Source organism: Mustelus asterias, chromosome 4 (assembly GCF_964213995.1).
Source record: "Mustelus asterias chromosome 4, sMusAst1.hap1.1, whole genome shotgun sequence".
NCBI classification, from domain to species: domain Eukaryota; kingdom Metazoa; phylum Chordata; class Chondrichthyes; order Carcharhiniformes; family Triakidae; genus Mustelus; species Mustelus asterias.
Genome location: NC_135804.1, coordinates 2721844 through 2749292, shown reverse-complemented (window position 1 = coordinate 2749292; position 27449 = coordinate 2721844). Strand labels below are relative to the sequence as shown.

The 27449-nt window shown below is 46.9% G+C and overlaps 1 protein-coding gene across 4 annotated transcripts in view; it reads right to left on the bottom strand.

Moving 5' to 3' along the window:
• ss18l2 (ss18, like 2) overlaps positions 1 to 27220 on the bottom strand; it is a 33073-nt gene extending 5853 nt beyond the window's left edge. The window contains exons 1-6 of one of the 4 annotated variants that reach the window (XM_078210531.1): positions 26901 to 27211; positions 22899 to 22975; positions 13871 to 13955; positions 11839 to 11941; positions 10760 to 10948; positions 3980 to 4081 (exon numbers count right to left, since the gene is read on the bottom strand). In XM_078210531.1, the coding sequence (XP_078066657.1) occupies positions 3980 to 4081; positions 10760 to 10948; positions 11839 to 11941; positions 13871 to 13955; positions 22899 to 22975; positions 26901 to 26969 (625 nt within the window). In that variant the 5' untranslated portion in view covers positions 26970 to 27211. Of the gene's footprint in view, positions 1 to 3979; positions 4082 to 10759; positions 10949 to 11838; positions 11942 to 13870; positions 13956 to 22898; positions 22976 to 26900 lie in introns of all 4 variants that reach the window. The other 3 variants (XM_078210532.1, XM_078210533.1, XM_078210534.1) reach the window with 3 other exon arrangements.
• Positions 27221 to 27449: the final 229 nt, after the last annotated feature.

Here is a 27449-nt window from a genome sequence, read left to right as displayed (position 1 = left end):
CAATCAGGTCACCCTGTCCACGCCTACATACTGCTCCTTGGTGATGCCATTGGCACCTATGGGGTCAACCTCTGTAAACATGGCAATGGCCTCCAACTCCACTGCCTCCCTTGACCACACCTGTCATCACACGGACAGAGAACATTTCCGCAACTGAACCCTGGCAATATGAAAGCCAAGAGTGCCATCTCACCCCTCCACCCCACCTCCCCTTCCTCTTCCAGTAGACAGGGGGGAACCTTGGGAATCCTACATCACCTTGTGTGACACCAAGACCATCTTGACAAAATTGTCCTCCCATTCCCCTTAGCTCAATCCATAGCTGCCATAACCCTCATATTTATTCTGTATCTAACCCCGTGCTGTACCTGTCCTGGGAGTGTTTGATGGGGGACAGTGTAGAGGGAGCTTTACTCTGTATCTAACCCCGTGCTGTACCTGTCCTGGGAGTGTTTGATGGGGGACAGTGTAGAGGGAGCTTTACTCCTCTGTATTTAACCCCGTGCTGTACCTGTCCTGGGAGTGTTTGATGGGGGACAGTGTAGAGGGAGCTTTACTCTGTATCTAACCCCCGTGCTGTACCTGTCCTGGGAGTGTTTGATGGGGACAGTGTAGAGGGAGCTTTACTCCTCTGTATTTAACCCCGTGCTGTACCTGTCCTGGGAGTATTTGATGGGGACAGTGTAGAGGGAGCTTTACTCTGTATCTAACCCCGTGCTGTACCTGTCCTGGGAGTGTCTGCAGGGGACAGTGTAGAGGGAGCTTTACTCTGTATCTAACCCCGTGCTGTACCTGTCCTGGGAGTGTTTGATGGGGACAGTGTAGAGGGAGCTTTACTCTGTATCTAACCCCGTGCTGTACCTGTCCTGGGAGTGTTTGATGGGGACAGTGTAGAGGGAGCTTTACTCTGTATCTAACCCCATGCTGTACCTGTCCTGGGAGTGTTTGATGGGGACAGTGTAGAGGGAGCTTTACTCTGTATCTAACCCCGTGCTGTACCTGTGCTGGGAGTGTTTGATGGAGACAGTGTAGAGGGAGCTTTACTCTGTATCTAACCCCGTGCTGTACCTGTGCTGTGAGTGTTTGATGGGGACAGTGTAGAGGGAGCTTTACTCTGTATCTAACCCCGTGCTGTACCTGTCCTGGGAGTGTTTGATGGGGACAGTGTAGAGGGAGCTTTACTCTGTATCTAACCCCGTGCTGTACCTGTCCTGGGAGTGTTTGATGGGGACAGTGTAGAGGGAGCTTTACTCTGTATCTAACCCCGTGCTGTACCTGTCCTGGGAGTGTTTGATGGGGACAGTGTAGAGGGAGCTTTACTCTGTATCTAACCCCGTGCTGTACCTGTCCTGGGAGTGTTTGATGGGGACAGTGTAGAGGGAGCTTTACTCTGTATCTAACCCCGTGCTGTACCTGTCCTGGGAGTGTTTGATGGGGACAGTGTAGAGGGAGCTTTACTCTGTATCTAACCCCGTGCTGTACCTGTGCTGGGAGTGTTTGATGGAGACAGTGTAGAGGGAGCTTTACTCTGTATCTAACCCCGTGCTGTACCTGTGCTGGGAGTGTTTGATGGAGACAGTGTAGAGGGAGCTTTACTCTGTATCTAACCCCGTGCTGTACCTGTGCTGTGAGTGTTTGATGGGGACAGTGTAGAGGGAGCTTTACTCTGTATCTAACCCCGTGCTGTACCTGTCCTGGGAGTGTTTGATGGGGACAGTGTAGAGGGAGCTTTACTCTGTATCTAACCCCGTGCTGTACCTGTCCTGGGAGTGTTTGATGGGGACAGTGTAGAGGGAGCTTTACTCTGTATCTAACCCCGTGCTGTACCTGTCCTGGGAGTGTTTGATGGGGACAGTGTAGAGGGAGCTTTACTCTGTATCTAACCCCGTGCTGTACCTGTCCTGGGAGTGTTTGATGGGGACAGTGTAGAGGGAGCTTTACTCTGTATCTAACCCCGTGCTGTACCTGTGCTGGGAGTGTTTGATGGAGACAGTGTAGAGGGAGCTTTACTCTGTATCTAACCCCGTGCTGTACCTGTGCTGGGAGTGTTTGATGGAGACAGTGTAGAGGGAGCTTTACTCTGTATCTAACCCCGTGCTGTACCTGTGCTGGGAGTGTTTGATGGGGACAGTGTAGAGGGAGCTTTACTCTGTATCTAACCCCGTGCTGTACCTGTCCTGGGAGTGTTTGATGGGGACAGTGTAGAGGGAGCTTTACTCTGTATCTAACCCCGTGCTGTACCTGTCCTGGGAGTGTTTGATGGGGACAGTGTAGAGGGAGCTTTACTCTGTATCTAACCCCGTGTTGTACCTGTCCTGGGAGTGTTTGATGGGGACAGTGTAGAGGGAGCTTTACTCTGTATCTAACCCCGTGCTGTACCTGTCCTGGGAGTGTTTGATGGGGACAGTGTAGAGGGAGCTTTACTCTGTATCTAACCCCGTGCTGTACCTGTGCTGGGAGTGTTTGATGGGGGACAGTGTAGAGGGAGCTTTACTCTGTATCTAACCCCGTGCTGTACCTGTCCTGGGAGTGTCTGCAGGGGACAGTGTAGAGGGAGCTTTACTCTGTATCTAACCCCGTGCTGTACCTGTCCTGGGAGTGTTTGATGGGGGCAGTGTAGAGGGAGCTTTACTCTGTATCTAACCCCGTGCTGTACCTGTCCTGGGAGTGTCTGCAGGGGACAGTGTAGAGGGAGCTTTACTCTGTATCTAACCCCGTGCTGTACCTGTCCTGGGAGTGTTTGATGGGGGCAGTGTAGAGGGAGCTTTACTCTGTATCTAACCCCGTGCTGTACCTGTCCTGGGAGTGTCTGCAGGGGACAGTGTAGAGGGAGCTTTACTCTGTATCTAACCCCGTGCTGTACCTGTCCTGGGAGTGTTTGATGGGGGCAGTGTAGAGGGAGCTTTACTCTGTATCTAGCCTCATTCATTGATGATTGCACAGTGTACAGCATCATTTGCAATTACTCAGGTACTGAAGCAATCCATGTCCATATGCGGCAAGACCTGGATAAAATTTAGGCTTGGGCCAATAAGAGTGAAATATCATTCGAGCCACACAAGTGCCAGGCAATGAGCATCTCCAACAAAACAGAGTTTAACCATCTTCCCTGGCATTACCATCATGGAATGTCTCACTGTCAACATCCTGAAGGTGACATTTGACCAGAAACTGAACGGCACTCGCAATATAAATACTGTGGCTGAGAGGCTGGGAATCCTTCAGCAAGTAACTCACCTCCTGACTCCCCAAAGCCTGTTCACCATCTCCAAGGCACAAGTCAGGAGTGTGATGGAATACTCCCCACTTGCCTGGATGGGTGCAGCTCCAACAACACTCAAGCAGCTCAACACCATCCGGGACTATCCAGCCCGCTTTATTGGCACCCCATCCGCCAACTTAAACTCTCACTCCCTCAGCGGCAGCCGTGTGCGCCATCGACAAGATTCACTGCAGCAGCTCACCAAGGCTCTTCAACAACACCTTCCAAACCGTGACCTCTGCCACCTAAAGAAACAATGGCAGCAGATCCATGGGGAACACCACCACCTGCAAGTTCCAAGTCACCCACCATCCTGATGTGGAATTATATCCCCTCAAACTCCTGTTCTAACAGCACAGTGGGTGTACCTACACCACAGGGACTGCAGCAGTTCAGGAAGAAAGCTCACCATCACCTGCTCAAGGGCAATTAGGAACAGGCACAAAATGCGACACCCACATCCTATAACATTTTAAATTAATGACCCCTCGTTGCTGACTCCCTCGCCAGAGGAAATTTTCTTTCCTCATTTGCTCTCAAAGGCATTGGCAGTTTTTTAAAAAACCTCTTGTTAAATTTTCTTTTATCCTTCTCTGCTCCAGTGGGAACATTCTCAATATCTTCAGTCCTCCTGTAATCTACAACCATTCCAAACCCGAACTTGACATGATTACCCACTCTCAAAGTTACACACTGCAGGCACTCAGTCTCCTTTACCTTCTGTATAAAGTTGTAGGTTCATTCCCTCTGCTGGTGCCTGTGTCTGGTTAAACTGGTTGTTGAAAAATTCTCCCTGGGAAGCTTGAGGCTGTGCAGGAACTGAGCAGACAGACAAACATCAGTAAAACGCTCATTCCTCATCATCACCAAAAGTAGAGGCGGACCTTTCAGGAGTGTGATCAGGGAGCAGTTTTCACACACAGGGCTGTGGATACTGTGGTCAGTGCTTCAAGAACGAGACTGATGGGCTTTAGTTGGGTAAGGATAATAAGGGATATGGATTAGGTGGGTAAGTGGAGTTACAACACACACCAACTGTGATTGAACTGAGCGTCAGAGTAGGCTCGACAGGGCTCCCTCTGTTTCTCTGTTCTGAGTATTCAATCGCAAAACAAGTAACAACATTTGGTGAGTTGTACTATCACAGGTTCGATCGTTAGCCGGTGTTCAATCTGCTGTTTGAAGCCAGTCTAACTGTCTGGATTTCAGGTGAGAGACACTAAAGGCCCATGTAGAGCTACAGAAACCGGTGCTCCTGTTTACTGTCCAGTAACTCCTGCAGAGTGGATCAGTTAAGGTTAGAGTCATACATTACCCCAATGGGCCCTCAACAGTTGAATCTTCCCAGTGGAAAAGCAGAGACCTGATACAGATCTTTAAGATTATGAATTTGTCTATTGGGGTAAGCAACTGTTTTCACTTGTGGGTGAACGCAGAACGAGAAGGTTATAAAAAAAACAAATACTACTAACAGATCAAATATAAGAACATAAGAAATAGGAGCAGGAGTAGGCCATCCAGCCCCTCGAGCCTGCCCCACCATTCAATAAGATCATGGCTGATCTGAAGTGAATCAGTTCCACTTACCCGCCTGCTCCCCATAACCCCTAATTCCCCTAGCGATCAGGAATCCATCTATCCGTGACTTAAACACATTCAACGAGGTAGCCTCCACCACTTCAGTGGGCAGAGAATTCCAGAGATTCACCACCCTCTGAGAGAAGAAGTTCCTCCTCAACTCTGTCCTAAACTGACCCCCCTTTATTTTGAGGCTGTGCCCACTAGTTCTAGCTTCCTTTCTAAGTGGAAAGAATCTCTCCACTTCTACCCCATCCAGCCCCTTCATTATCTTATATGCCTCTATAAGATCACCCCTCAGCCTTCTAAACTCCAACGAGTACAAACCTAATCTGCTCAATCTCTCCTCATAATCTACACCCCTCATCTCTGGTATCAACCTGGTGAACCATCTCTGCGCTCCCTCCAAGGCCAATATATCCTTTCGCAAGCAAGGGGACCAAAACTGCACACAGTATTCCAGCTGCGGCCTCACCAATGCCTTGTACAGATGCAGCAAGACATCTCTGCTTTTATATTCCATACCCCTCGCGATAAATGCCAACATCCCATTTGCCTTCTTGATCACCTGTTGTACTTGCAGACTGAGTTTTTGCGACTCATGCACAAGGACCCCCAGGTCCCTTTGCACAGTAGCATGTTGTAATTTTTTTCCATTTAAATAATAATCCAATTTGCTATTATTTCTTCCAAAGTGAATAACCTCACATTTGCCAACGTTATACTCCATCTGCCAGATCCTCGCCCACTCGCTCAGCCTGTTCAAATCTCTCTGCAGACCTTCCGCTTCCTCCACGCAATTCACTTTCCCACTTATCTTCGTGTCGTCAGCAAACCTTGTTACCCTACACTCAGTCCCCTCCTCCAGATCATCTATGTAAATAGTAAACAGTTGAGGCCCCAGTACCGATCCCTGCGGCATGCCACTAGTCACCATCTGCCAACCAGAAAAGCACCCATTTATTCCAACTCTCTGCTTCCTGTTGGATAGCCAATCCCCAATCCACGCTAACACCCTACCCCCAACTCCGTGTGCCCCAATCTTCTGCAGCAACCTTTTGTGAGGCACCTTATCGAATGCCTTTTGGAAATCCAAAACCACCACATCTACCGGTTCCCCTCCGTCAACCGCACTAGTCACATCCTCATAAAAATCCAGTAAGTTCGTCAAACACGACTTTCCTCTCATGAATCCATGCTGCGTCTGCTTGATCGAACCATTCTTATCCAGATGCCTGCTATTTCTTCTTTAATGATGGATTCCAGCATTTTCCCAACTACAGACGTTAAGCTAACCGGCCTGTAGTTACCCGCCTTTTGTCTACTTTTTTAAATAGCGGCGTAACAGTAGCCGTTTTCCAATCAGCTGGCACTACCCCAGAGTCCAGTGAATTTTGATAAATAACCACTAACGCATCCGCTATTACCTCTGACATTTCTTTCAGTATCCTGGGATGCATTCCATCCGGGCCCGGGGACTTGTCCACCTTCAGTCCCGTTAGTCTACCAAGCACTGCCTCTCTAGTAACATTAATTGTATTGAGTACCTCTCCTCCTACTAACACTCGATCGTTAATATTCGGTAAACTATTTGTGTCTTCCACCGTGAAGACTGACACAAAAAACCTATTTAAAGTCTCAGCCATTTCCTCGTTTTCCACTATTAAATCCCCCCTCTCGTCCTCCAAGGGTCCAACATTCACTCTGGCCGCTCTATTCCTTTTTATATATTTGTAAAAACTTTTACTATTATTTTTTATGTTTAGAGCTAGTTTAGTTTCATAATCTATCTTTCCTTTCTTTATCGCTTTCTTAGTCATTCTTTGTTGTTTTTTAAAGCTTTCCCAATCTTCTAAGTCTCCACTATTTTTGGCCATTCTGTACACATCGGTTTTTAATTTAATACTCTCCTTTATTTCCTTCGTTATCCACGGCTGGCTATCCCTTTTCTTGCAGTCCTTCTTTATCACTGGAATATATTTTTGCTGAGTATTGAAAAAGATCTCCTTAAAAATCCTCCATTGTTCCTCAGGTGTCCTACCTACTAGTCTGTTCTCCCAGTCCACCTTAGCCAATTCAGCCCTCATCCTATCGTACTCCCCTCTGTTCAAGCAGAGGACATTGGTTTGGGACCCTACTTTCTCCCCCTCCATCTGCACCAGAAATTTGACCATATTGTGATCACTCGACCCAAGAGGATCCTTCACAAGAAGATCCTTAATTCTACCTGTCTCGTTACACATTACCAGATCTAAGATAACTCGTTCCCTCGTCGGTTCTGTAACATACTGTTCAAGGAAACAATCCCGACAGCATTCTAAGAACTCTTCCTCCATCACACCACGTCCAACTTGAGTCAGCCAATCAATATGCAGGTTAAAATCCCCCATGATTATTGCCGTTCCGTTTTTGCACGCATCCATTATTTGTTTGTTTATAGCCCTCCCCACCTCAACATTATTATTTGGGGGTCTATAGACCACGCCTACTAGTGTCTTTCTCCCCCTACTATTCCTTATCTCCACCCATAACGATTCCACGTTTTGCTCCTTAGAACCTATGTCGTCCCTCACTACTACCCTGATATTATCCTTTATTAACAGAGCTACCCCACCACCTTTTCCATCCTGTCTATCCTTCCTAAATGCCTGATACCCCTGGATATTCATTTCCCAGTCCTGGTCTCCCTGTAACCACGTTTCTGTAATGGCCACTAGATCATACCCATTTGTGCTGATTTGTGCCATCAACTCATTTACTTTGTTCCGAATGCTTCGTGCATTCAGGCAAAGTGTCCTTATTCCAGTTTTTATCTGGACCCGAATTGTTGAAATGTTATTAACCTCCTCCCTCTTACACTGTCTATAACCCTTCTCTGTTTGCGAGCTAACTTCCTCGCTCCCAGTCACCTCGTCTCGATCCCCTCCCCCCAACCTATCTAGTTTAAACTCTCCCCAGTAGCCTTAGCCAACCTTCCCGCCAGAATCCCCCTGGGATTCAAGTGCCACCCGTTTTTTGTGTACAGGTCACACCTGCCCCTGAAGAGGTCCCAGGAACCTGAATCCCTGCCCCCTGCACCAGTCCCTCAGCCACACATTCATCCTCCACGTCACTCCATTTCTGTCCTCACCTTCCCATGGCACAGGCAGCAATCCTGAGATTACTACCCTTGCTTTCCTTCTTCTCAGCTGTCTCCCTAATTCCCTATACTCTCTTTTCATGACCCCTTCCTACCCACATCAGCGGTACCAATATGTACCGCTACCTCCGGCTCCTCTCCCTCCCACCTCAGGATTTCTGGGACTCGCCCAGCGACATCCTGGATCCCGGCCCCAGGGAGGCAGACCACCATCCGAGACTCCCGCCTGTCTCCGCAAAAACATCTGTCCGTCCCCGATCAACACTGTCGTCCTCCGTTTTTCCTTAGCCCTCTGAGTTACAGGGCTGGCCTCCACTCTGGAGACACGGCCACCGCTGCTTCCCCCAGGCGGGCTGTCCCCCCCAGCAGTACTCAGGCAGGAGTACTTGTTGTGTAGGGGCACATCCACTGGGGTGCTCTCTGTCACCCGAGCTTTCCCCTTCCTGGCTGTTACCCACTTGTCTGACTCCCGTGGCCCCGGTGTAACCATGTTTCTGTAACTGGTATCAATTGTCTGCTCAATCTCCCTCATCAGACGAAGGTCATCGAGCTCCAGCTCAATTACCCGGTCCTGTAGGTGCTGCAACTCAATGCACCTGGCGCAGATATGGGCGTCCGGGAGGCTAGGAGTCTCCAGGACCTCCCACATCATACACCCAGAACAACAAACTGTGTTTGTTATATGTTATATGTTCTTTTACACACAGAGAGGGGTGAGAATGTGGAACTCCTTACCACTTGGAATGGTTGAAGCAGAGGTAAAAGGAAGCTTGTGTGTACATGAAGAATAAAGGAAAAGATGGAAAGTCAGTGTGGGTTGAGGTTCATGTGGACGCACCAGCGAACCGAATGTGCTCTGGATTCTATATAATAAGCAGCCAATGTTCACTCTGAGGCTCCCACATTAAACTGGGCCGTTTGTGGAATGACTGAGCATTCAGGTTAAGCCACTCAGCCCAGTTTGCCTGTGGCTGCTCTTTGACAGAATTCTCAGCTGGGTAAAGTACCGAAGGTCCTGCGAAACTGCAGCATTCTCTAGTAGCAAATTTTAATTTATGAGTGACTTCATTTCCATAATTATCATTTAAAAGGTTCAAATAAGGGTAATTATTTCCTTGTTACACATATACCTGCAGTACAGCTATGTTACTGCAGAGGGGGAGCTGAGTTGTTTACAGATCTGTGCAGCACTAACAGCAGAAATGTATGTCGCAGGACAGTAAACCTGGTCACTATTTTAAAAATCCTCTTCCCCCATCCCAACCTTCACTGACTTTTAAAAACGCGATTCCACACCGTGTTTTCCTGAGGGTGTGGACTCTCAATGAGGTACAATCCCCGGGCTATAGGAACCTCCTGACTGTACGCCAAAGATGCTGAAAGACAGAGAAAGTGCTGCTCAGTTGCACAGATTTTGTAACTTGATTTTGTGTCTCTGTGCCCTGTTTGAGAGCAGATTTCAACTCCATCTGACAAAGGAGCAGCGCTCCGAAAGCTAATGGTATTTGCTACCAAATAAACCTGTTGGACTTTAACCTGGTGTTGTTAAAACTCTTACTGTGTTCACCCCAGTCCAACACCGGCATCTCCACAGCTCAGTTGCACAGAGGCAGGAGTCCATCTGGAGGAACCTGGGTCAGTTTTGGGCACCTCACTTCAGTGAGGAGGTATTAACCTTGGAGGGGTGTGTAGTGTAGATTCACCAAAATACTGAAGGTTAGAAAATAGGGCTCATTTTATTTCGATTTAGAAGATTAAAGGGTCATATATTTGAGGTGTTTAAGATGTTAACAGGAATAGATCGGGTAGATGGAAGAAAACTATTTCCTCTGGTGGTCAAATCCGGAACTATGGGGTGGATCTTCAAATTAAAGCCAGTCTGTCCAGCAGTGAAATCAGGAGCGCCTTTACCGCAAAATCTGAAACTCTCTCCCTGAAAAGGACGGGGATACTGGGGGTTCATTGGAGCGCTCAGACAGAGAAAGATTTACGTTGGATAATAGCATCAAGGAATATGGACAAAGGTCAGTCAATGGAGTCAAACCACCCCTAGCCTGGTCAAAAAGAAACTCGCGGTCCAAGCACTCTCACTACAAGAGCAAACAAACAAGTATTATCAAGCATTTCTATAGAACGAGAGTTCAAACCTACCAACGTAGTCTGAAAATTTAAACACAGGCTTTTTTTAAAATCTGAAAATAAAAATCTGGTCTGGGTAGAAGTCATGATGTGGAGATGCCGGCGTTGGACTGGGGTGAACACAGTTAGAAGTCCAACACTTGATCTAAGTCTAACTAAGAAGTCTGGACTTTAACCTGGTGTTGTTAGACTTCTTACTGGGTTGAAGTGACCAGGAAACTGTCAGGTTGTCAGAAAAACCCAACTGGTTCACTGGTGTCCTTTAATGAAGAAACTTTGCCATCCTTACCCAGTCTGGGCCGATAGATCACTCCAGTCCTACACTATGTCTTAACTGCTCCCCTGAAGTGGTCAACTGAGATAATCAATTGCATCACCATCTCCTCGAGTGCAACTGAGAAATGGACAGTAAACGTCAGATTCGCCAGTGACATCCACAGCCTGAGAATGAATATTATATAAAAATTGCAGCTCTGATAAAACTGTAACAGATGTGACAGGGAGATCAGATGGTGTGGAACAGGAGAGAGAGAGAACATTGACAGTGTTGGCCAGGGTGTCAGGGAGCATTGAGTAAGTTGTCTCTTGCTCTGACAGGCAGGTTATTTTACCTGTGGTCTTGTACTCCATCTATACTGTACCTGGGTTCTGCTGGGTGACAGGCTGCAAGTGGGTCCCTAGGGGCTGCCCCAGACTCACTCCCATCTGCTCCTGGGCTTGATTGAAATTTCCGACGTTGCCATGACTACTGACAGGTAGGCCCATGGAGGGGTTTGGTGTAACCGATTGGCAGTGAGGCTGCCCCTGGGGAAATGCTGCTCCAACACCTGCTGTAGGGCAGAAAGAGAAGTTTCTAAAAGACAAACAATCATGTTTTTCCCATCATGTAGCAATGACTGGTCCCTCTGGGAATGGCGATTTCATCAAGCACCTCCTGAACCCACATCTCTCAAACACAACAAACTAAGGATCCAGATTAAAATCGCCCGTCTATATAAAGCCACACCAGGGATGGGGTGATGAAGAGAGTTACCTGAACCCCCCATCAAAACCCTGGAACGATACTAACCTGGGGAGGAGGGGTTTAACCAGAAAGGAAAAGTTTTAGAACAAACCACAAGGAAAGAAGGCAGCCTGTCCACTCACACTGCCACAGACAGCTCGGTCTATTGCTCAAGTGTGATTCTGTTCCTCGATTCGTAATCCAGAGATTACAAATTTAAATTCCAACAATTTGAGAATCTGATGGGAATCTTGGAAGTGACCACGCAGCTGCTGGATTCCCACAAAAATCCCAACTGTTTCACTAATGTACATTTGACAGACTTGCATTTGTATAGCACCTTTCACAAACTCAGCTCATCCTCAAGTGCTTTGCAGCCAATGAAATTCTTCTGAAATGTAATCACTCTTGCCACGTAGGAAATGCAGCAACCAATTAGGGAAGGAAAGCTGCTGAGCTTATCCAGTCCGGCCTATACGTGACTCCAGTCTGTTTCTATCAAACAGAGCAACTAGGAGAAGTGCAATAAATGCCAATCTTGCCAGTGATATCCACCCCCTCAGAATAACACAAAAACTGCGATTACAAATATAATGCAGTACAGGATTCTTCATCCCACTACCCCACAGTTCCCAACTCAAATTTATTACCTAAATGCACTGCATTCAAATTTAAATCCAACAGTTCTAGCGGGGACTGGACCCATTTGCCACTTACCTGCCATCTGATGAGCATTCCCTGATCCAGGGGGAGGGGTTCCACTCCCCATAGAGTCTACAGCTCTGCCCACAGGCTCCATTGCCATCGGCTGACTGAGTGTCTGAGAGAGAGAAAATAGCTTATTAAAAAAAACAGTCAGGGTAGTGATTCATAGGAATGGTGAACTAGGAGCACGAGTCGACAACTTAGCCCCTCTCTGCCGTTTAATATGATCGTGGCTGATTTCATCTTGGCCCCATCTCCACTTCCCTCAAACCTTCAAGGGCAGTGATTAGTTCTCAGAGGGAGTCAGGCAGGGGTTTTGGAGGCAGACTGTTTCTGTGATGGTGGGCACTTGATTCCTAGAATTAAATGTAGGGGCGGGAAGCCATTTGACCCATTTACCATTGTGACAACTGAATCTGGCCCACACCGAGGCTATCGTGCAGTCAGCAAATACAAGCTGACGTAAAAACTCACCAGCAGAGAAGGATCAGGCACTGGAAGTTGTGGAGACTCTTTAGACCCAGCTTAATGGGGTTTTAAAAACTGCATTAATAATAAAACAACTATTCAAAAGTAACAAAGCTCCATCCACTCAGTAACAATCGGGGGGTGGGGGGGGAATTGCCAGTAAATGTCTGCTGCTAGATGGCTAAATCTCCACTGATGTCTCTGTGATATAGCGTGTGACTGGGGCCTAAACAGCAGCGGCTGGGAAAACCCCAACAGACAACTGTATAACTCCACATCATCCTCATCAATACTCACAAAGAATGTGAATGTCGGAGAGAGAGAGAGAAATACACTCGTCTCTGGAAAGGGAGATACAGATGGAAGTTTTGTGGGGTGAATGCTCCCACCCAGAACATTAAATAAGTCCTTTTCTGATGGATCTGCGGCCGATAATTGGCAGAAGGACCAGGAGGAGAATTTACTTCCTGTAGTGAGTTCTGATCTGGAACATGCTGCTCAAAATGGCGGTGGAAGCAGAGTCAATCTTTCAAAAGAAAACCAGATAAATACTTGAAAAGAAAAATTGTTCAGGGACATGGGGGAATAACAGGAGAGGAGTGGGACTAGTCAAAAAGCTCTTTCAAAGGGGGGAACACGGACAGAAGTTCTATAATTCCGCTCCCAACGTAATCTTTTTGATACTAGCAGTGCTGACGCGTTGCCAAACCTCCCTCCCTCCACCCTGTATCCCACCCCGAACAGCACACAAGCTGCCTCACACTCATTGCCAGTGCTTCTGAGTCAGGTTGAACACACAACTATTCTCAGCACAACTCAGTTTTACACCTTCAAGCTTAAACAAGGCATGGAAATCAGGCATAACCAAATTGCTGCACATTCCGAACATGCACTCTGTAAATCAAACAACAACAAGTCGAGACACACTCCTGATCGGATTCCAGAAAGTGAAGGAGGAGGAAAACATTCTATATTCAATCCAGAAAGACGGTTTCACCCAGAGTCCCTGGATTACCCAACCCTATCATGGATTCTACCCACCCATTATCCTCCTTCCCCAACTTACCTGTACCCTGCCCACCTATTTAATCTATTTCATAGCCCATGTACACTTTAACCCATCCTGGACTCTACCACACTCTCTAATCCCCAGCTGACTGAGGTTGAGATGCGTGGGAATGGGTTACCCAATGTTGCTTGCAAGTGCAACACGCCAAGGCTGAATAGTGAAGATCTGAGGATGGGTAAATATTCTCCAGTTTAGCTTGATTACCATTTAGAATTGAGAAGTTTTTATACAGAATTTACCCACAGGAATGGGACAAAGAGTGCACATGGCCAAGGTGCACTTGATAACATACAGGCCTAGCCAGGAAGCACATGGAATAACACGCAGGCCTAGCCAAGTAGCACACGGAATAACACACAGTCCTGGCCAGGTAGCACATAGGATAACATGCTGGCCTGTTTATGTGGGCTAACATTCACACCTGAGCAGGGATTCCGACACCCATTTCCCAGGCATGGAGTATACGGTTCAATTCCCTCAATTACTGAGCTATTCACTGCCACTTACCACAGGTTGGGCACTGGGCACATTCTGGCTGGAGTCTGCTATCGTAGCCAGGTAGATGAGGTTTCTGTGCAAGATCTGCTGATATCTGAATGATAATGAGAAAAGATTATTGATTTCTCATCCACCACTTTCTCTCTTTAAGACACCAATTCGTTCTGGAGGAGAGTTCCAAGCGAGTCTGTTTCTTACATGTGCCTTTGACAGGCTACTGAGCAGGAATGGGGGCGCGGGGGCGCGGGGGGGGTGGTGGCATTACTCCTGGGCTATTTCCAATCTGTCCTCACATACCAGCATGGTTAGAGGCTGCCAACCCTCTAGGAATTCATGATTAATTTCCTGCGGCACGGCTGAGAGTAAAATCCCAGGCGATAAATCATCAGGACGTTAAAAACATTGTGAACCCTGTTTGCGCATTTTTTATTTTTAATGAAGAGATTGGAGGTGGGGGAATTTAACTAACAGTAAAGATTATTCATTACAGTGCCAGTGTGTTCACTTTCCAATTGGTCATCGGAAGGTGAGACACCAAGCAGATTAAACACAAGCAATTGGAGCAGGAGTGAACCACACAGCTGTGGAGGAGGCTCGCCTGGGGTAGAGAATTCCAAAGGTTCACAACCCTTTGATTGAAGTAATTTCTCCTTATCTCAGTCCAAAATGATCAGCCCCATATTCTCAGATTGTGTTGGAATGATACTATGTCTTTAAGAAATATATTTTTTATGTTTCTTGTAAGGGGTATGTTTAAAATGCAGCTCTGTTTTACATGGTGCCAATTTGTCTGCATAAGGCAGCTCACATGCTGAGCATGCAGGCTTATGAATGATTTTAGCTTGGGATGTATTTGTTTTATTCTAAGTTAATGCATTTTTATTTATTTTGTTTTTTCCAACAACACTCAAGAAGCTTGACCCCATTCAGGACAAAGCAGACTACTTAATTGCTACCCCTTCCTCAAACAGTCACTCCCTCCACCACTGACGAACAGTGGCAGCAATGTGTCCCATCTACAAGAACTCGCCAAGATTCCTTAGGCAGCACCTTCCAAACCCACAACCACTACCATCCAGGAGGACAAGGGCAGCAGTTGCTTGGGAACACCACCACTTGGAGGTTCCCCTTTGTTGTGTACGTGTAATTGTTTCTGATTGGTTTGACAACAAGGAGGAAGGGTTTCTGAGGTGCCACACTGTGGGTTACTTCAACAAACCAATGCAGCTTTATTTACAAAGTGTTGCCTCACTGTAGTCCAACATGGAGGAGAGATAAAAAAACCTGTGATTGCCTCGGGTGATGTCACAGCACATCATGTGATTAATCACAGCGATGCATTGTTTCACGATACATAACACCCTCCAAGTCACTCACCATCCTGACTTGGAAATATATCTCCGTTCCTTCATTGTTGCTGGGTCAAATTCCTGGAATTATCTCCCTAACAGCACTGTGGGTATACCTACACTACAGGGACTGCAGGGGTTCAATTTTTATCTGTTTGTCATTTTTATCTGTTTGTCATTTTTATAAATGACCTGGATGAGGGCGTAGAAGGATGGGTTAGTAAATTTGCGGATGACACTAAAGTCGGTGGAGTTGTGGACAGTGCGGAAGGCTGTTGCAGGTTACAGAGGGACATAGATAAGCTGCAGAGCTGGGCAGAGAGGTGGCAAATGGAGTTTAATGTGGAAAAGTGTGAGGTGATTCACTTTGGAAGGAGTAACAGGATTACAGAGTACTGGGCTAATGGTAAGATACTTGGTAGTGTGGATGAGCAGAGAGATCTCGGTGTCCATGTGCATAGATCCCTAAAAGTTGGCACCCAGGTTGATAGGCTGGTTAAGAAGGCGTACGGAGTGTTAGCTTTTATTGGTAGAGGGATTGAGTTTCGGAGCCAGGAGGTCATGTTGCAGCTGTACAAAACTCTGGTGCAGCTGCACTTGGAGTATTGCGTACAGTTCTGATCGCCGCATTATAGGAAGGATGTGGAAGCATTAGAAAGGGTGCAGAGGAGATTTACCAGGATGTTGCCTGGTATGGTGGGAAGGTCATATGAGGAAAGGCTGAGGGACTTGAGGTTGTTTTCATTAGAGAGAAGAAGGTTAAGAGGTGACTTAATAGAGGCATACAAGATGATCAGAGGATTAGATAGGGTGGATAGTGAGAGCCTTTTTCCTCGGATGGTGATAGCTAGCACGAGGGGACATAGCTTTAAATTGAGGGGTGATAGATATAGGACAGATGTCAGAGGTAGGTTCTTCACTCAGAGAGTAGTAAGGGCGTGGAATGCCCTGCCTGCAGCAGTAGTGGACTCGCCAACATTAAGGGCATTTAAATGGTCATTGGATAAACATATGGATGATATTGGAATAGTGTAGGTTAGATGGGCTTTAGATTGGTTTCACTGGTCGGCGCAACATCGAGGGCTGAAGGGCCTGTACTGCGCTGTAATGTTCTATGTTCTAAGAAGGCAGCTCACCAGCACCTTCTGAAGGACAACTAGGGATGGGTAATAAATGCTGGTCTAGCCAGTGATGCCCACATCCTGCAAGATGAATTTTTAAAAATGTACCTACTTTAGAATTGTACCCTTTATTTTGTATTGTCACAAGATTCAAGGTTCACAAGAATGATTCCTGGAATGAACAGCTTGTTGTATGAGGAACGGTTGAGGACTCTGGGTCTGTACTCGTTGGGAGTTTAGACGGATGAGGGGGGATTTTATTGAAACTTATAGGATACTGCAAGGCCTGGATAGAGTGGATGTGGAGAGGATGTTTCCACTAGTAGGAAAAACTAGAACCAGAGGGCACAACCTCAGGCTAAAGGGACTATCCTTTAAAACAGAGATGAGGAGGAATTTCTTCAGCCAGAGAGTGGCGAATCTGTGGCACTCTTTGCCGCAGAAGGCTGTGGAGGCCAGATCATTGAGTGTCTTTAAGACAGAAATAGATAGGTTCTTGATTAATAAGGGGACATGGGGTTATGGGGAAAAGGCAGGAGAATGGGGATGAGAAAAATATCAGCCATGATTGAATGGCGGAGCAGACTCGATGGGTCGAGTGGCCTAATTCTGCTCTTATGTCTTATGGTGTTATTGTTCTCTATTCCAAATGATCACTTCACGCTGCTCTGCTCAGCAATCAACCATGTGATGAAACCTCAAAGAATACATCCAATCAGAGCTGGCACCCCCACCGGTAGTTGCTGATTGGTCAGAACCAACAGCCTGTCCAAACCCTGGAGCACTAACTGAGACCAGCTCACTCAACATTATTTGGAGTTGAACATGGGAATTCTGCTATAACTTTGTTTTCTCCAGCCCTACAATCCTCCCAGGTCTCTGTGCTCCTCCAATTCCGGTATACTGTGCAACCCCGATTCTAATCACTCCACCATTGGAGGCCACGTCTTCAGGTCTGTAACTCTTTTCAGAAACCCGTCTGCCTCTCTCTCTCTTTCTGTAGGATGTTCTTTGAAAGCTCCCATTTAACCAATTTGCCTGAAGGTGGCTCAGTGTAAAATTCAATTTGATAATGCTCCTTGGGATTTTTACCATGTTAAAAGTGCTATATAAATGCAAGTTGTTGTTGAGCAGTGTCATGTTCTCAGTCAGACAGTCGATTTAGGCCACATTCTGCTTGTTGAGACACAGGTTGGAGAATGGCATTCTTGTGTTTTTGGGCTGGGATTAGAGCGTGAATCTGCAAACAGCAGTCACTGGAACATGAGACAAGGAAACAGGAACCAGTCCATAAACATCTGGGGACAATGAGATAGGCCAAAAAGTGAATATGATGCACTCACTTTGCCCACCCCCACAACCCATACAGGTTAGTCGCACTCGGTGACATTCACCACCAAGGCACAGGAAGGAAACAGGAGACTACAGGGCTCAACAAGAAGGTTATTGTAGGGAAATTTATTGAATAAACCTGCCAGACTAGAATGAGGAGCGAAACTCACTGTGCAACATCAAACACAAACAATGACACCACTCGCGTTCTGGCATCATGTTACAGTTGAGTCCAGACACGTCCAGAACAAAGATCTTACTGTCAGCGTGAGACAGATTGAGACATCAGACTTACTCGGGAACACTGTTCAAATTCCTACATTCGTCACTTCCCACAGTCACTTAATCTCAAAATGCATCCACTGTTAAATTTTGCCTGGATGCGGCAGGTTAGTTACAAAGTAAAGCTCCCTCTACACTGTCCCCATCAAACACTTTATCTTTAAGACCTGGTTGGCTGTAGAGATTTGCATTCTAATCAGTATTCTGTAACTTGATTTTGTGTCTCTGTATGCCCTGTTTGAGAGCAGATATCCACTCCATCTGACGAAGGAGCAGCGCTCCGAAAGCTAATGGCATTTGCTACCAAATAAACCTGTTGGACTTTAACCTGGTGTTGTTAAAACTCTTACTGTGTTTACCTCAGTCCAACACCGGCATCTCCACATCATGCCCATCAAATACTCCCAGGACAGGTATAGCACGGGGTTAGATATAGAGTAAAGCTCCCTCTACACTGTCCCCATCAAACACTCCCAGGACAGGTACAGCACGGGGTTAGATACAGTGTAAAGCTCCCTCTGCACTGTCCCCCATCAAACACTCCCAGGACAGGTACAGCATGGGGTTAGATACAGAGTAAAGCTCCCTCTACACTGTCCCCATCAAACACTCCCAGGACAGGTACAGCACGGGGTTAGATACAGAATAAAGCTCCCTCTACACTGTCCCCCATCAAACACTCCCAGGACAGGTACAGCACGGGGTTAGATACAGAGTAAAGCTCCCTCTACACTGTCCCCATCAAACACTCCCAGGATAGGAACTGCACTTAGATACAGAATAAATCTCCAGTTGCAGCGATGTTTTCATTCAGCCAGAACTGCCAATGACATTAGCAAAGAGTAGCATTTATATGTTCACAAAATGACATTATTTGAGTATCTTTGGAAGCAATAATGGAGGGAAAGAGAGGGAAGCCATTGCTGGAGAAACCCTGTTCCATTCATACTGTCTTAATACAGTCTGTGTGACACTGGCTCTCCCAGAGCGGTGAAAGTTGCTGCAGAGAGGAGCGGCTAAGGTTGACACAGCAGATTCACATAGGCAGAGGATATTATTCCTGCCTCTGGCCAGGCTGACCTCCATGAACACAGCAGAATGAGGGTTTGAAAGAGGGATGTCTGGCTCAGGTGGGTAATGATTGGGAAACAGGAACCTGAGTGAACATTAGAGAACAGATGAAGGTTATAAGTGAGTTTGTCATTGAGCGGATCAAATGGACCCTGCAGGAGGGGGCACAGAGGTGCTGCCAGGGATTTTCAAATGGAAAGTGATGGGAGGCTGAGAGGAATATTAACAAAGCAGGAAGTATATCTCACTGAAGTGGTGTGCTCTACCAGAACATGACGGAGGAGAAACATTTAATGTGATGGGGGTTCATAGTCCGGGGGAAGTGAAAGAGGATATTCATGTCAGAATGGTTCAGTGGGTTGTATTGTCACCTGTGTATGAAGGTTGTAGTTTCAAACCCCACTGCAGAAACTAGAGCATCCAGACAAGGCTGACATTCCCATACAGCACTGAGGGAGTTCAGCACTGTTAGAAGTTTTGTCTTTTGGGCTCAATGTTAAACTGAGACCCATGTGCCCTCTCAAATGGATGTAAAAGATTCCATGAACACTAATTCAAATAGATCTAGGAGCTTCTACCTTCTAGCCGATATTTATACCTCAACCAACATCACCAACACAGATTATCTGGTCATTATTTGGTGTTACATGGGGCGCGGTATTGGGACCCTTGCTGTTTGTCTTATATCTTAACGATCTGGACGTGAACATGGGGAGCACGATTAGGAAATTTGCAGACGACACAAAGATTGGCCGAGCAGTGGATAGTGTAGAGGATAGCTATAGTCTCCAAAACAGTATCGATAGGTTGGTGGAGTGGGCGGTAAGTGGCAGATGGATTTTAATATAGAGAAATGTGATGGAGAACAAACAGTTATAGGGAATACACAGCAAACAGGAATATACTAAGAAGGATAGATGAAGTGAGAGATCTTGGCTACAAGTACACAGGTCCCTAAAGGCAGCAGCTCAAGTAGACAAGGTTATAAAAAAAACATTTGGAATGCTGTCCTTCATTGGCAGAGGTGATCAAGAAGGCAAATGGGATGTTGGCCTATATCGCAAGGGGGATAGAATATAAAAGCAGAGATGTCTTGCTGCATCTGTACAAGGCATTGGTGAGGCCGCAGCTGGAATACTGTGTGCAGTATTGGTCCCCTCATTTGCGGAAGGATATATTGGCCTTGGAGGGAGTGCAGAGAAGGTTCACCAGGTTGATACCAGAGATGAGGGGTGTTGATTATGAGGAGAGATTGAGCAGATTGGGTTTGTACTCGTTGGAATTTAGAAGGCTGAGGGGGGATCTTATAGAGACCTATAAGATAATGAAGGGGCTGGATAGGGTAGAGGTGGAGAGATTCTTTCCACTTAGAAAGGAAGCTAGAACTAGAGGGCACAGCCTCAAAATAAAGAGGGGTCAATTTAGGACAGAGTTGAGGAGGAACTTCTTCTCTCAGAGGGTGGTGAATCTCTGGAATTCTCTGCCCACTGAAGTGGTGGAGGCTACCTCGTTGAATATGTTTAAATCATGGATAGATGGATTCCTGATCGGTAAGGGAATTAGGGGTTATAGGGATCAGGCGGGTCAGTGGAACTGATCCACTTCAGATCAGCCATGATCTTATTGAATGGCGGGGCAGGCTCGAGGGGCTAGATGGCCTACTCCTGCTCCTATTTCTTATGTTCTTATGTTCTTATGTATAGAATATAAAAATAAGGATAAAATGTTGGAATTATATAAAACACTGGTGAGGCCACAACTGGAGTATTGTGTGCAGTTCTGGTCACCACATTACAGGAAGGATGTAATTGCTCTGGAGAGAATGGAGAGGAGGTTTACAAGAATGTTGCCAAGGCTAGTAGAGAGTAGCTGTGAGGAGAGATTGGATAGGTTGCGGTTATTTTCCTTGGAATAATGAAGGCTGAGGGGTGACTTGATAGAGGTGTACAGAATTATGAGGGGAAGAGATACAGAACAGGATAATATTGCTTCCCTTGGTGAAAATTCTAGAACCAGGGGACATAGATTCGAGATAAGTGGCAGTACATGTAGAGGGAACATGAAGAAGAATTTTTTTTTTACGCAGACGATGGCGGGTGTTTGGAATTCTCTGCTCGAGTTGGTGGTGGAGGCAGAGACCCTAAACTCTTAAAAAGTACCTGGACCTGCACCTTAAGTGCTGTAAGCTGCAGGGCTGTGGGCCGGGTGCACGAAGGTGGGATTAGAAAGGGCATCTGGGTGGCCTCGGGCTGGAATAGATAAGATAGGCTGAATGGCCTCCTTCTGAGCTGTAGCTTTTCTCTGGTTCTATTATTGCTGTTTGTGGGGGTTTGTGCATTTCCTACATTACAACTACACTTCAATTGCTGTAAAGCTCTTTGGAACATCCTAAGGTTGTGTGAGGTGCTTTTAATGTAAATCTTTATTTCTTGCAGTCTCACAGCCAGTGCTATTCACACTTGGTGCTGAAGGTGTGGACGGAGAAACAGTGTCAATTACAGTTCGAGGTATTTCTGTTCTGGAAAGGAGAGATCTGGGGGAACATTCCCAGTAACAATCCCTCACCCAATTTTGGAACATTATCACTAATAGACCCACCATCTCAGTTTGCCAGTTTAGTGAAGGATGGTGACTTGCTGCTGTGTTCAGTCAGGCTACATCTATTTTATGTCAATCCTTAAGTAAGAAGACATGAATCCCTTTGATTTAAAGAGCATCCTTACTCTAGGTCCAAGCGGCATAAGAACTATGATTGTTGGTGTTTGCTGAATAAATAGTGGTTCTGTGACAAAGACTGGTAAATTATCTAAATTTATCTGATTTTTAAATAAACTATTATTTGGGCTTGAATTGTCTCATTTAAAGGTCAAACTCTATTCTTTGATCAAAAGATATATCCTTGGATGACAAGACCTTGGACATTTACTCGACTGGTAGAAGGGATGAGGGACTTGGGTTATGTGGAGAGCTCGGAATAGCCGGATTTACTCTCCTTAGAGCAGAGAAGGTTAAGTGGAGAGTTAATAGAGATGTTCAAAAATATGAAGGATTATGATAGAGCAAATAAGGATAAACTGTTTCCAGTGACAGGAGTAATGAGGAGATTTCTTTTAAACACACCAAATAGTTATTATGTGGAATTCAATACTTGAAAAGGTAGCAGAAGCAGGTTTAGTGGTAACTTTCAGGTGGGAATTGGGTAAATACTCTGCAAGGAAAAACATGCAGGAGAGGGAAAGAGCTGGGAGTTGGACTGATTGAAAGAGCTAGCACAGATATGATGAGTCAAATGACCCTCTCCCCACTTCTAAACTCCTAGAAGATTAAGTGTCTGTGTTTCTGTGACTGAACTAACTGCACAGTTCATTAATGAATCATTCTGTTGCATGAATTGGTCACAGATGCAAATAAAACAATGCACCTGGAGGCATCGATTCGCACACGTTCACTTGTTTTGCTACTCGTGGGAGGTGTGTGTGGAGAACTGCAGCTCAACAGAATTTAGCTGAAACCTAAACGTGCAAATACCAAAATATGAAACAGGTCACAACAAAAATCTCCTTTTCACTCCCTGAACAAGGAATGCTGTTCAATGAGCCAGAGCAACATGTTATTGACTAGGATGTGATTCAGAGAATCCACAGCAACTTTAATATTCTATCCAAATAAATCTCCAACCCACTGGAATTTTATTATTTGAACATTCAACGTTACTATTTCTATTTATACTTTATATTAATTGCCAATAAATATACCCAATTTAAATTGGGAAATTCCAATTTACCCCACTGCCCACATCAGTAAGGCAGTTTTACCTCTCCAGTGTCCAAACCCACTTCCCTCTCCCTCCCTCACTATTAAATCAGAAAATAAATGACTTACTGAGTGCACTCTGCAGCTTTTCCATTGTTCTGATACTCCACAATACACTGAATTAACTGGTTGTTCTCATCAAGTAACTGAAATCAGACAATATTACCACTTTTAGTAACACTTTAGGAACATTTAAGCGGTTATTGGATAGGCACATGGAGCACACCAGGATGATAGGGAGTGGGATAGCTTGATCTTGGTTTCAGATAAAGCTCGGCACAACATCGTGGGCCGAAGGGCCTGTTCTGTGCTGTACTGTTCTATGTTCTATGTTCAGAGTAATCCCATTCTTACATGGCACAGAAAAAAGGATCCACAAGTTGTTTACATAACGCAATGCTAATGGCTACAACATACAGCTAGATCAGAAGGTCTCCAGTCTGGGTCGGCCATCATCAGTCATGATCAACAACAAAAACACTGTAATTGGAGGCAGGAATGTGGGGTGGAGGTTACCATCAGATCAGCCACGATCTTATTGAATGGTGGAGCGGGCTCAAGGGACCTATTCCTGTTTCTAATTTGTATGTTTGTATGGTCTCAGCATCCCTGAGCTAGTGAACGGGGTGGGAGGGGAGGGGGGCAAGAAATGCTGATGTGGGCTTGTAATCCAGTAGCCTAGGCTAATGTTTTGGGGACCCAAGTTCAAATTCTGGTTGTATCACAGCTTGGTTTGGCTCCTGCTCTGCCCAAGACTGCAAGAAACTACAAAGGGTCATGAACGAAGCCCAGTCCATCACGCAAACCAGCCTCCCATCCATTGACTCCGTCTACACTTCCCGCTGCCTCGGCAAAGCAGGCAGCATAATCAAGGACCCCACGCATCCCGGACATTCCCTCTTCCACCTTCTTCCATCAGGAAAAAGATACAAAAATCTGAGGTCACGTACCAACCGACTCAAGAACAGCTTCTTCCCTGCTGCCATCAGACTTTTGAATGGACTTACCTTGCATTAAGTTGATCTTTCTCTACACCCTAGCTATGACTGTACTACATTCTGCACCCTCTCCTTTCCTTCTCTATGAACGGTATGCTTTGCATAGCGCGCAAGAAATAATACTTTCCATTGTATACTATACATGCGACAATGATAAATCAAAAATCAAATCTCACCACAGCAGCTATTAGAATTGAAATTTGATTAATAAATCTGGAATATAAAGCTAGTCTCAGTGATGGTGACTACAACAATTATCATCAATTGTTGTAAAAACCCATCTGGTTCAAGGATGTCCTTTCGGGAGGTAAACTGCTATCCTTAGCCAGTCTGGTCTGCATGTGACTCCAGACCCACAGTAATGTGCTCAACTCTTAACAACTCAGTTTAATGTTAATTAGAGACGGGCAACACATCCTGTTCTTTCCAGCAACACCCACATCCCGTGAAAGAATAAAGGAAGTGACAAATTAGTGAGGTGTCCCCTTCCAAACAACTGTCTGAGAGTTTTAAGATGCTTCACGCAATAGAAATCATAGAAACCTTACAGTACAGAAAGAGGCCATTCGGCCCATCGAGTCTGCACTGACCACAATCCCACCCAGGCCCTACCCCCATATCCCTACATATTTTACCCACTAACCCCTCTAACCTATGCATCTCAGGACACTAAGGGGCAATTTTTAGCATGGCCAATCAACCTAACCCGCACATCTTTGGACTGTGGGAGGAAACCGGAGCACCCGGAGGAAACCCACGCAGACACGAGGAGAATGTGCAAACTCCATACAGACAGTGACCCGAGCCGGGAATCGAACTCAGGTCCCTGGAGCTGTGAAGCAGCAGTGCTAACCACTGTGCTACCGTGCCGCAATAGGATCAACTAATTCCCTGAATCCAATTCCTTTCCATTATTACTGTTTTAAATGATTTACAGTGAAGTCATTTTAAATTGTAGCCACTGTCGCAATTTGGGGAAATGTGTCAGATAATTTGCACACAGCCAGACCTCACAAACAGCAGGAGATAACTGACCAGTTACTGTGTACCTTGGTGCCAGCTCCAGAAGAAAGGCTTCACCTCCCTCTGAAGAGACAGACACCCTCAATTGGGCTGAATGGCTCTTTCCTGGTTTGTAGCAGGAACCAGGGATTTAACCTGCTCTGCCACTAAATAGTGACCACGGGATCTTTTGCACCCATCTGAAAGGACAGACAAGGCTTCAGTTTTACATTCCATTTGAAAGACGGCACCTCTGACAATACAACATTCCTTCAGTATTGCAGGGATGCATTGCAGCAATCACTATGTTCCTCTGACAACACCTTCCAAACCCGTGACCTCTACTGCCTGGATTATCGGCCTTCATTGTCGCTGCTCCACCAATGATCTCCCCTCCATTATAAGGTCAGAAGTGGGTATGTTCGCTGATCGCTGCACAATGTTCAGCACCATTCACAACTCCTCAGATACTGAAGCAGTTCGTGTACAATCTCCACACCATCTAGGACACGGCTACCCATTTGATCAGCCACTCTTACCACACCGACGCACATTAGCAGCAGTGTTTACCATCTGCAAGATGCACTGCAGCAAGGCTCGTTTGGCAGCAACTTCCAAACCTGTGACCACTACCACACAGAAGGCCAAGTGCAGTAGATACATGGAAACGCCACCAATCAAGTGTGCACAGACTGTCTCTCTCAGATTACAGTAAGAAGTCTCACAACACCAGGTTAAAGTCCAACAGGTTTATTTGGTAGCAAATACCATAAGCTTTCGGAGCGCTGCCCCTTCGTCAGATGGAGTGGAAATGTGCACATTTCCACTCCATCTGACGAAGGGGCAGCGCTCCGAAAGCTTATGGTATTTGCTACCAAATAAACCTGTTGGACTTTAACCTGGTGTTGTGAGACTTCTTACTGTGTTCACCCCAGTCCAACGCCGGCATCTCCACATCATGTCTCTCAGATTACCCAGGCCCTTTCTCCCATTCTACCCCTGTAACTCCACACATTCACCATGGCAATCACCGAGGGACACTGAGGGCAATTTGGCATGGCCAATTCACCTAACTTGCATGTCTTTCGCACTGTGGGAAGAAACCGGAGCACCCGGAAGAAACCCACGCAGACACGGGGAGAACGTGCAGACTCCACACAGACAGTGACCCAAGCCGGAATCAAACCTGGGTCCCTGGTGCTGTGAGGCAGCAGTGCTAACCACTGCGCCACCCACCAAAGCAGCCGACTATAGAGCTTAAACTAAATAAAGTTGCTGGATAGGACTGGTAAGAAAAAATTGTTATCCAGCACTTATTTGCCATCGTACAATAATCACATTGTGTGAATTAAAATTATTTCTTGCACCTGACCCACGCTGAACTATTCTAGACAATTTGTTTTGACATACTATTCAACTACATGTTGCATCACAGCCAAACCCAACCTTCTCCTCAGCCAGCCCCATCCTGTAGCCAATGGTGCACAGGAGCAGAACATGAGGCCATTCAGCCCTTCCAGACTGTCCTACTATTCAATCTGATCAGTCTCCAGCCTCTGATCAGATTTTGCTCGATATCCTGCCCCTTGCTGACGGTCCAGCGATGACAATTAAGAACTCAGGCCGAGTTCTTCCCCCGAGTTCTCCTCCCTTTTGATATTTCAGAAAGCGGCAGGAATTCAGCTTGATTCTTTTTAAATCTAAATTTGGGGGGGGGTTTAAATCGGAGCGGGCGGGCGTTTGAAGTGAAGAAACTTTGTGTTTCACAGGCGGCGGGCGGCGCGGAACCGTGCGGGCGGGAGGAAAAGATCAGCCCCGCGGCCCGGCTCCCGCCCGGATCGCCGCGGAGTGTCCGGAAAGCCGCTCGCAGCCACCGGACAGCGGCAGGCCCGGGGATTACCGGGGGAAGCCGGTCCCGGCCCCCACACCGGGGTCCAGGCCCCCCCACCCGCGGCCCTCGGCCCCCGGACCCCTGGGTCGCGATCCCCGGTCCCCCGGACCCCCGGGTCGCGATCCCCGGTCCCCCGGACCCCCGGGTCACGATCCCCGGTCCCCCGGACCCGGGCCTCACCTTCTGGATTGTCGCCTGGTTGATTTCGCATTTCCCCCGCAGTCTCTGGGGCACAAAAACCACCGACATCCCGCGGCCCGGAGCCGCTGCCAGAGTCCCGGGCCCGAGAGCGGCCTCAGCCCGGGGCCCCTCACACTCTGACACCGTCACTCCCTGTGTCCCTCACCCTCCCCGTCACTCCCTGTGTCCCTCACCCTCCCCGTCACTCCCTGTGTCCCTCACCCTCCCCGTCACCCTCACCCTCCCTCACACTGTCACCACCCCAGTCTCTCCCTCCCTCTGTCTCTGGGCGGGTTGCTCTCCAGCGCCTCCCCCAGTCCCCGGGCGCGCACTGCAGGGCGGCTTGGGGGAGGGGCAGCAATCCCCAGCTCACAGACAATCTCTCTCCCCCCCTCCCGGGGACCCTCAGGCTCCCTCAGCATCTCTGTGCCCAGAGGGGGAATCTGCTGCAGTGTGGCTGAGTGTCCCAGCCTGTTCCACCCCCTCTCCCAACACACAACTGCTGCAGGCCAGGAGCAATGTGCAGCAGCTCAGGGTGACTCTGACTGA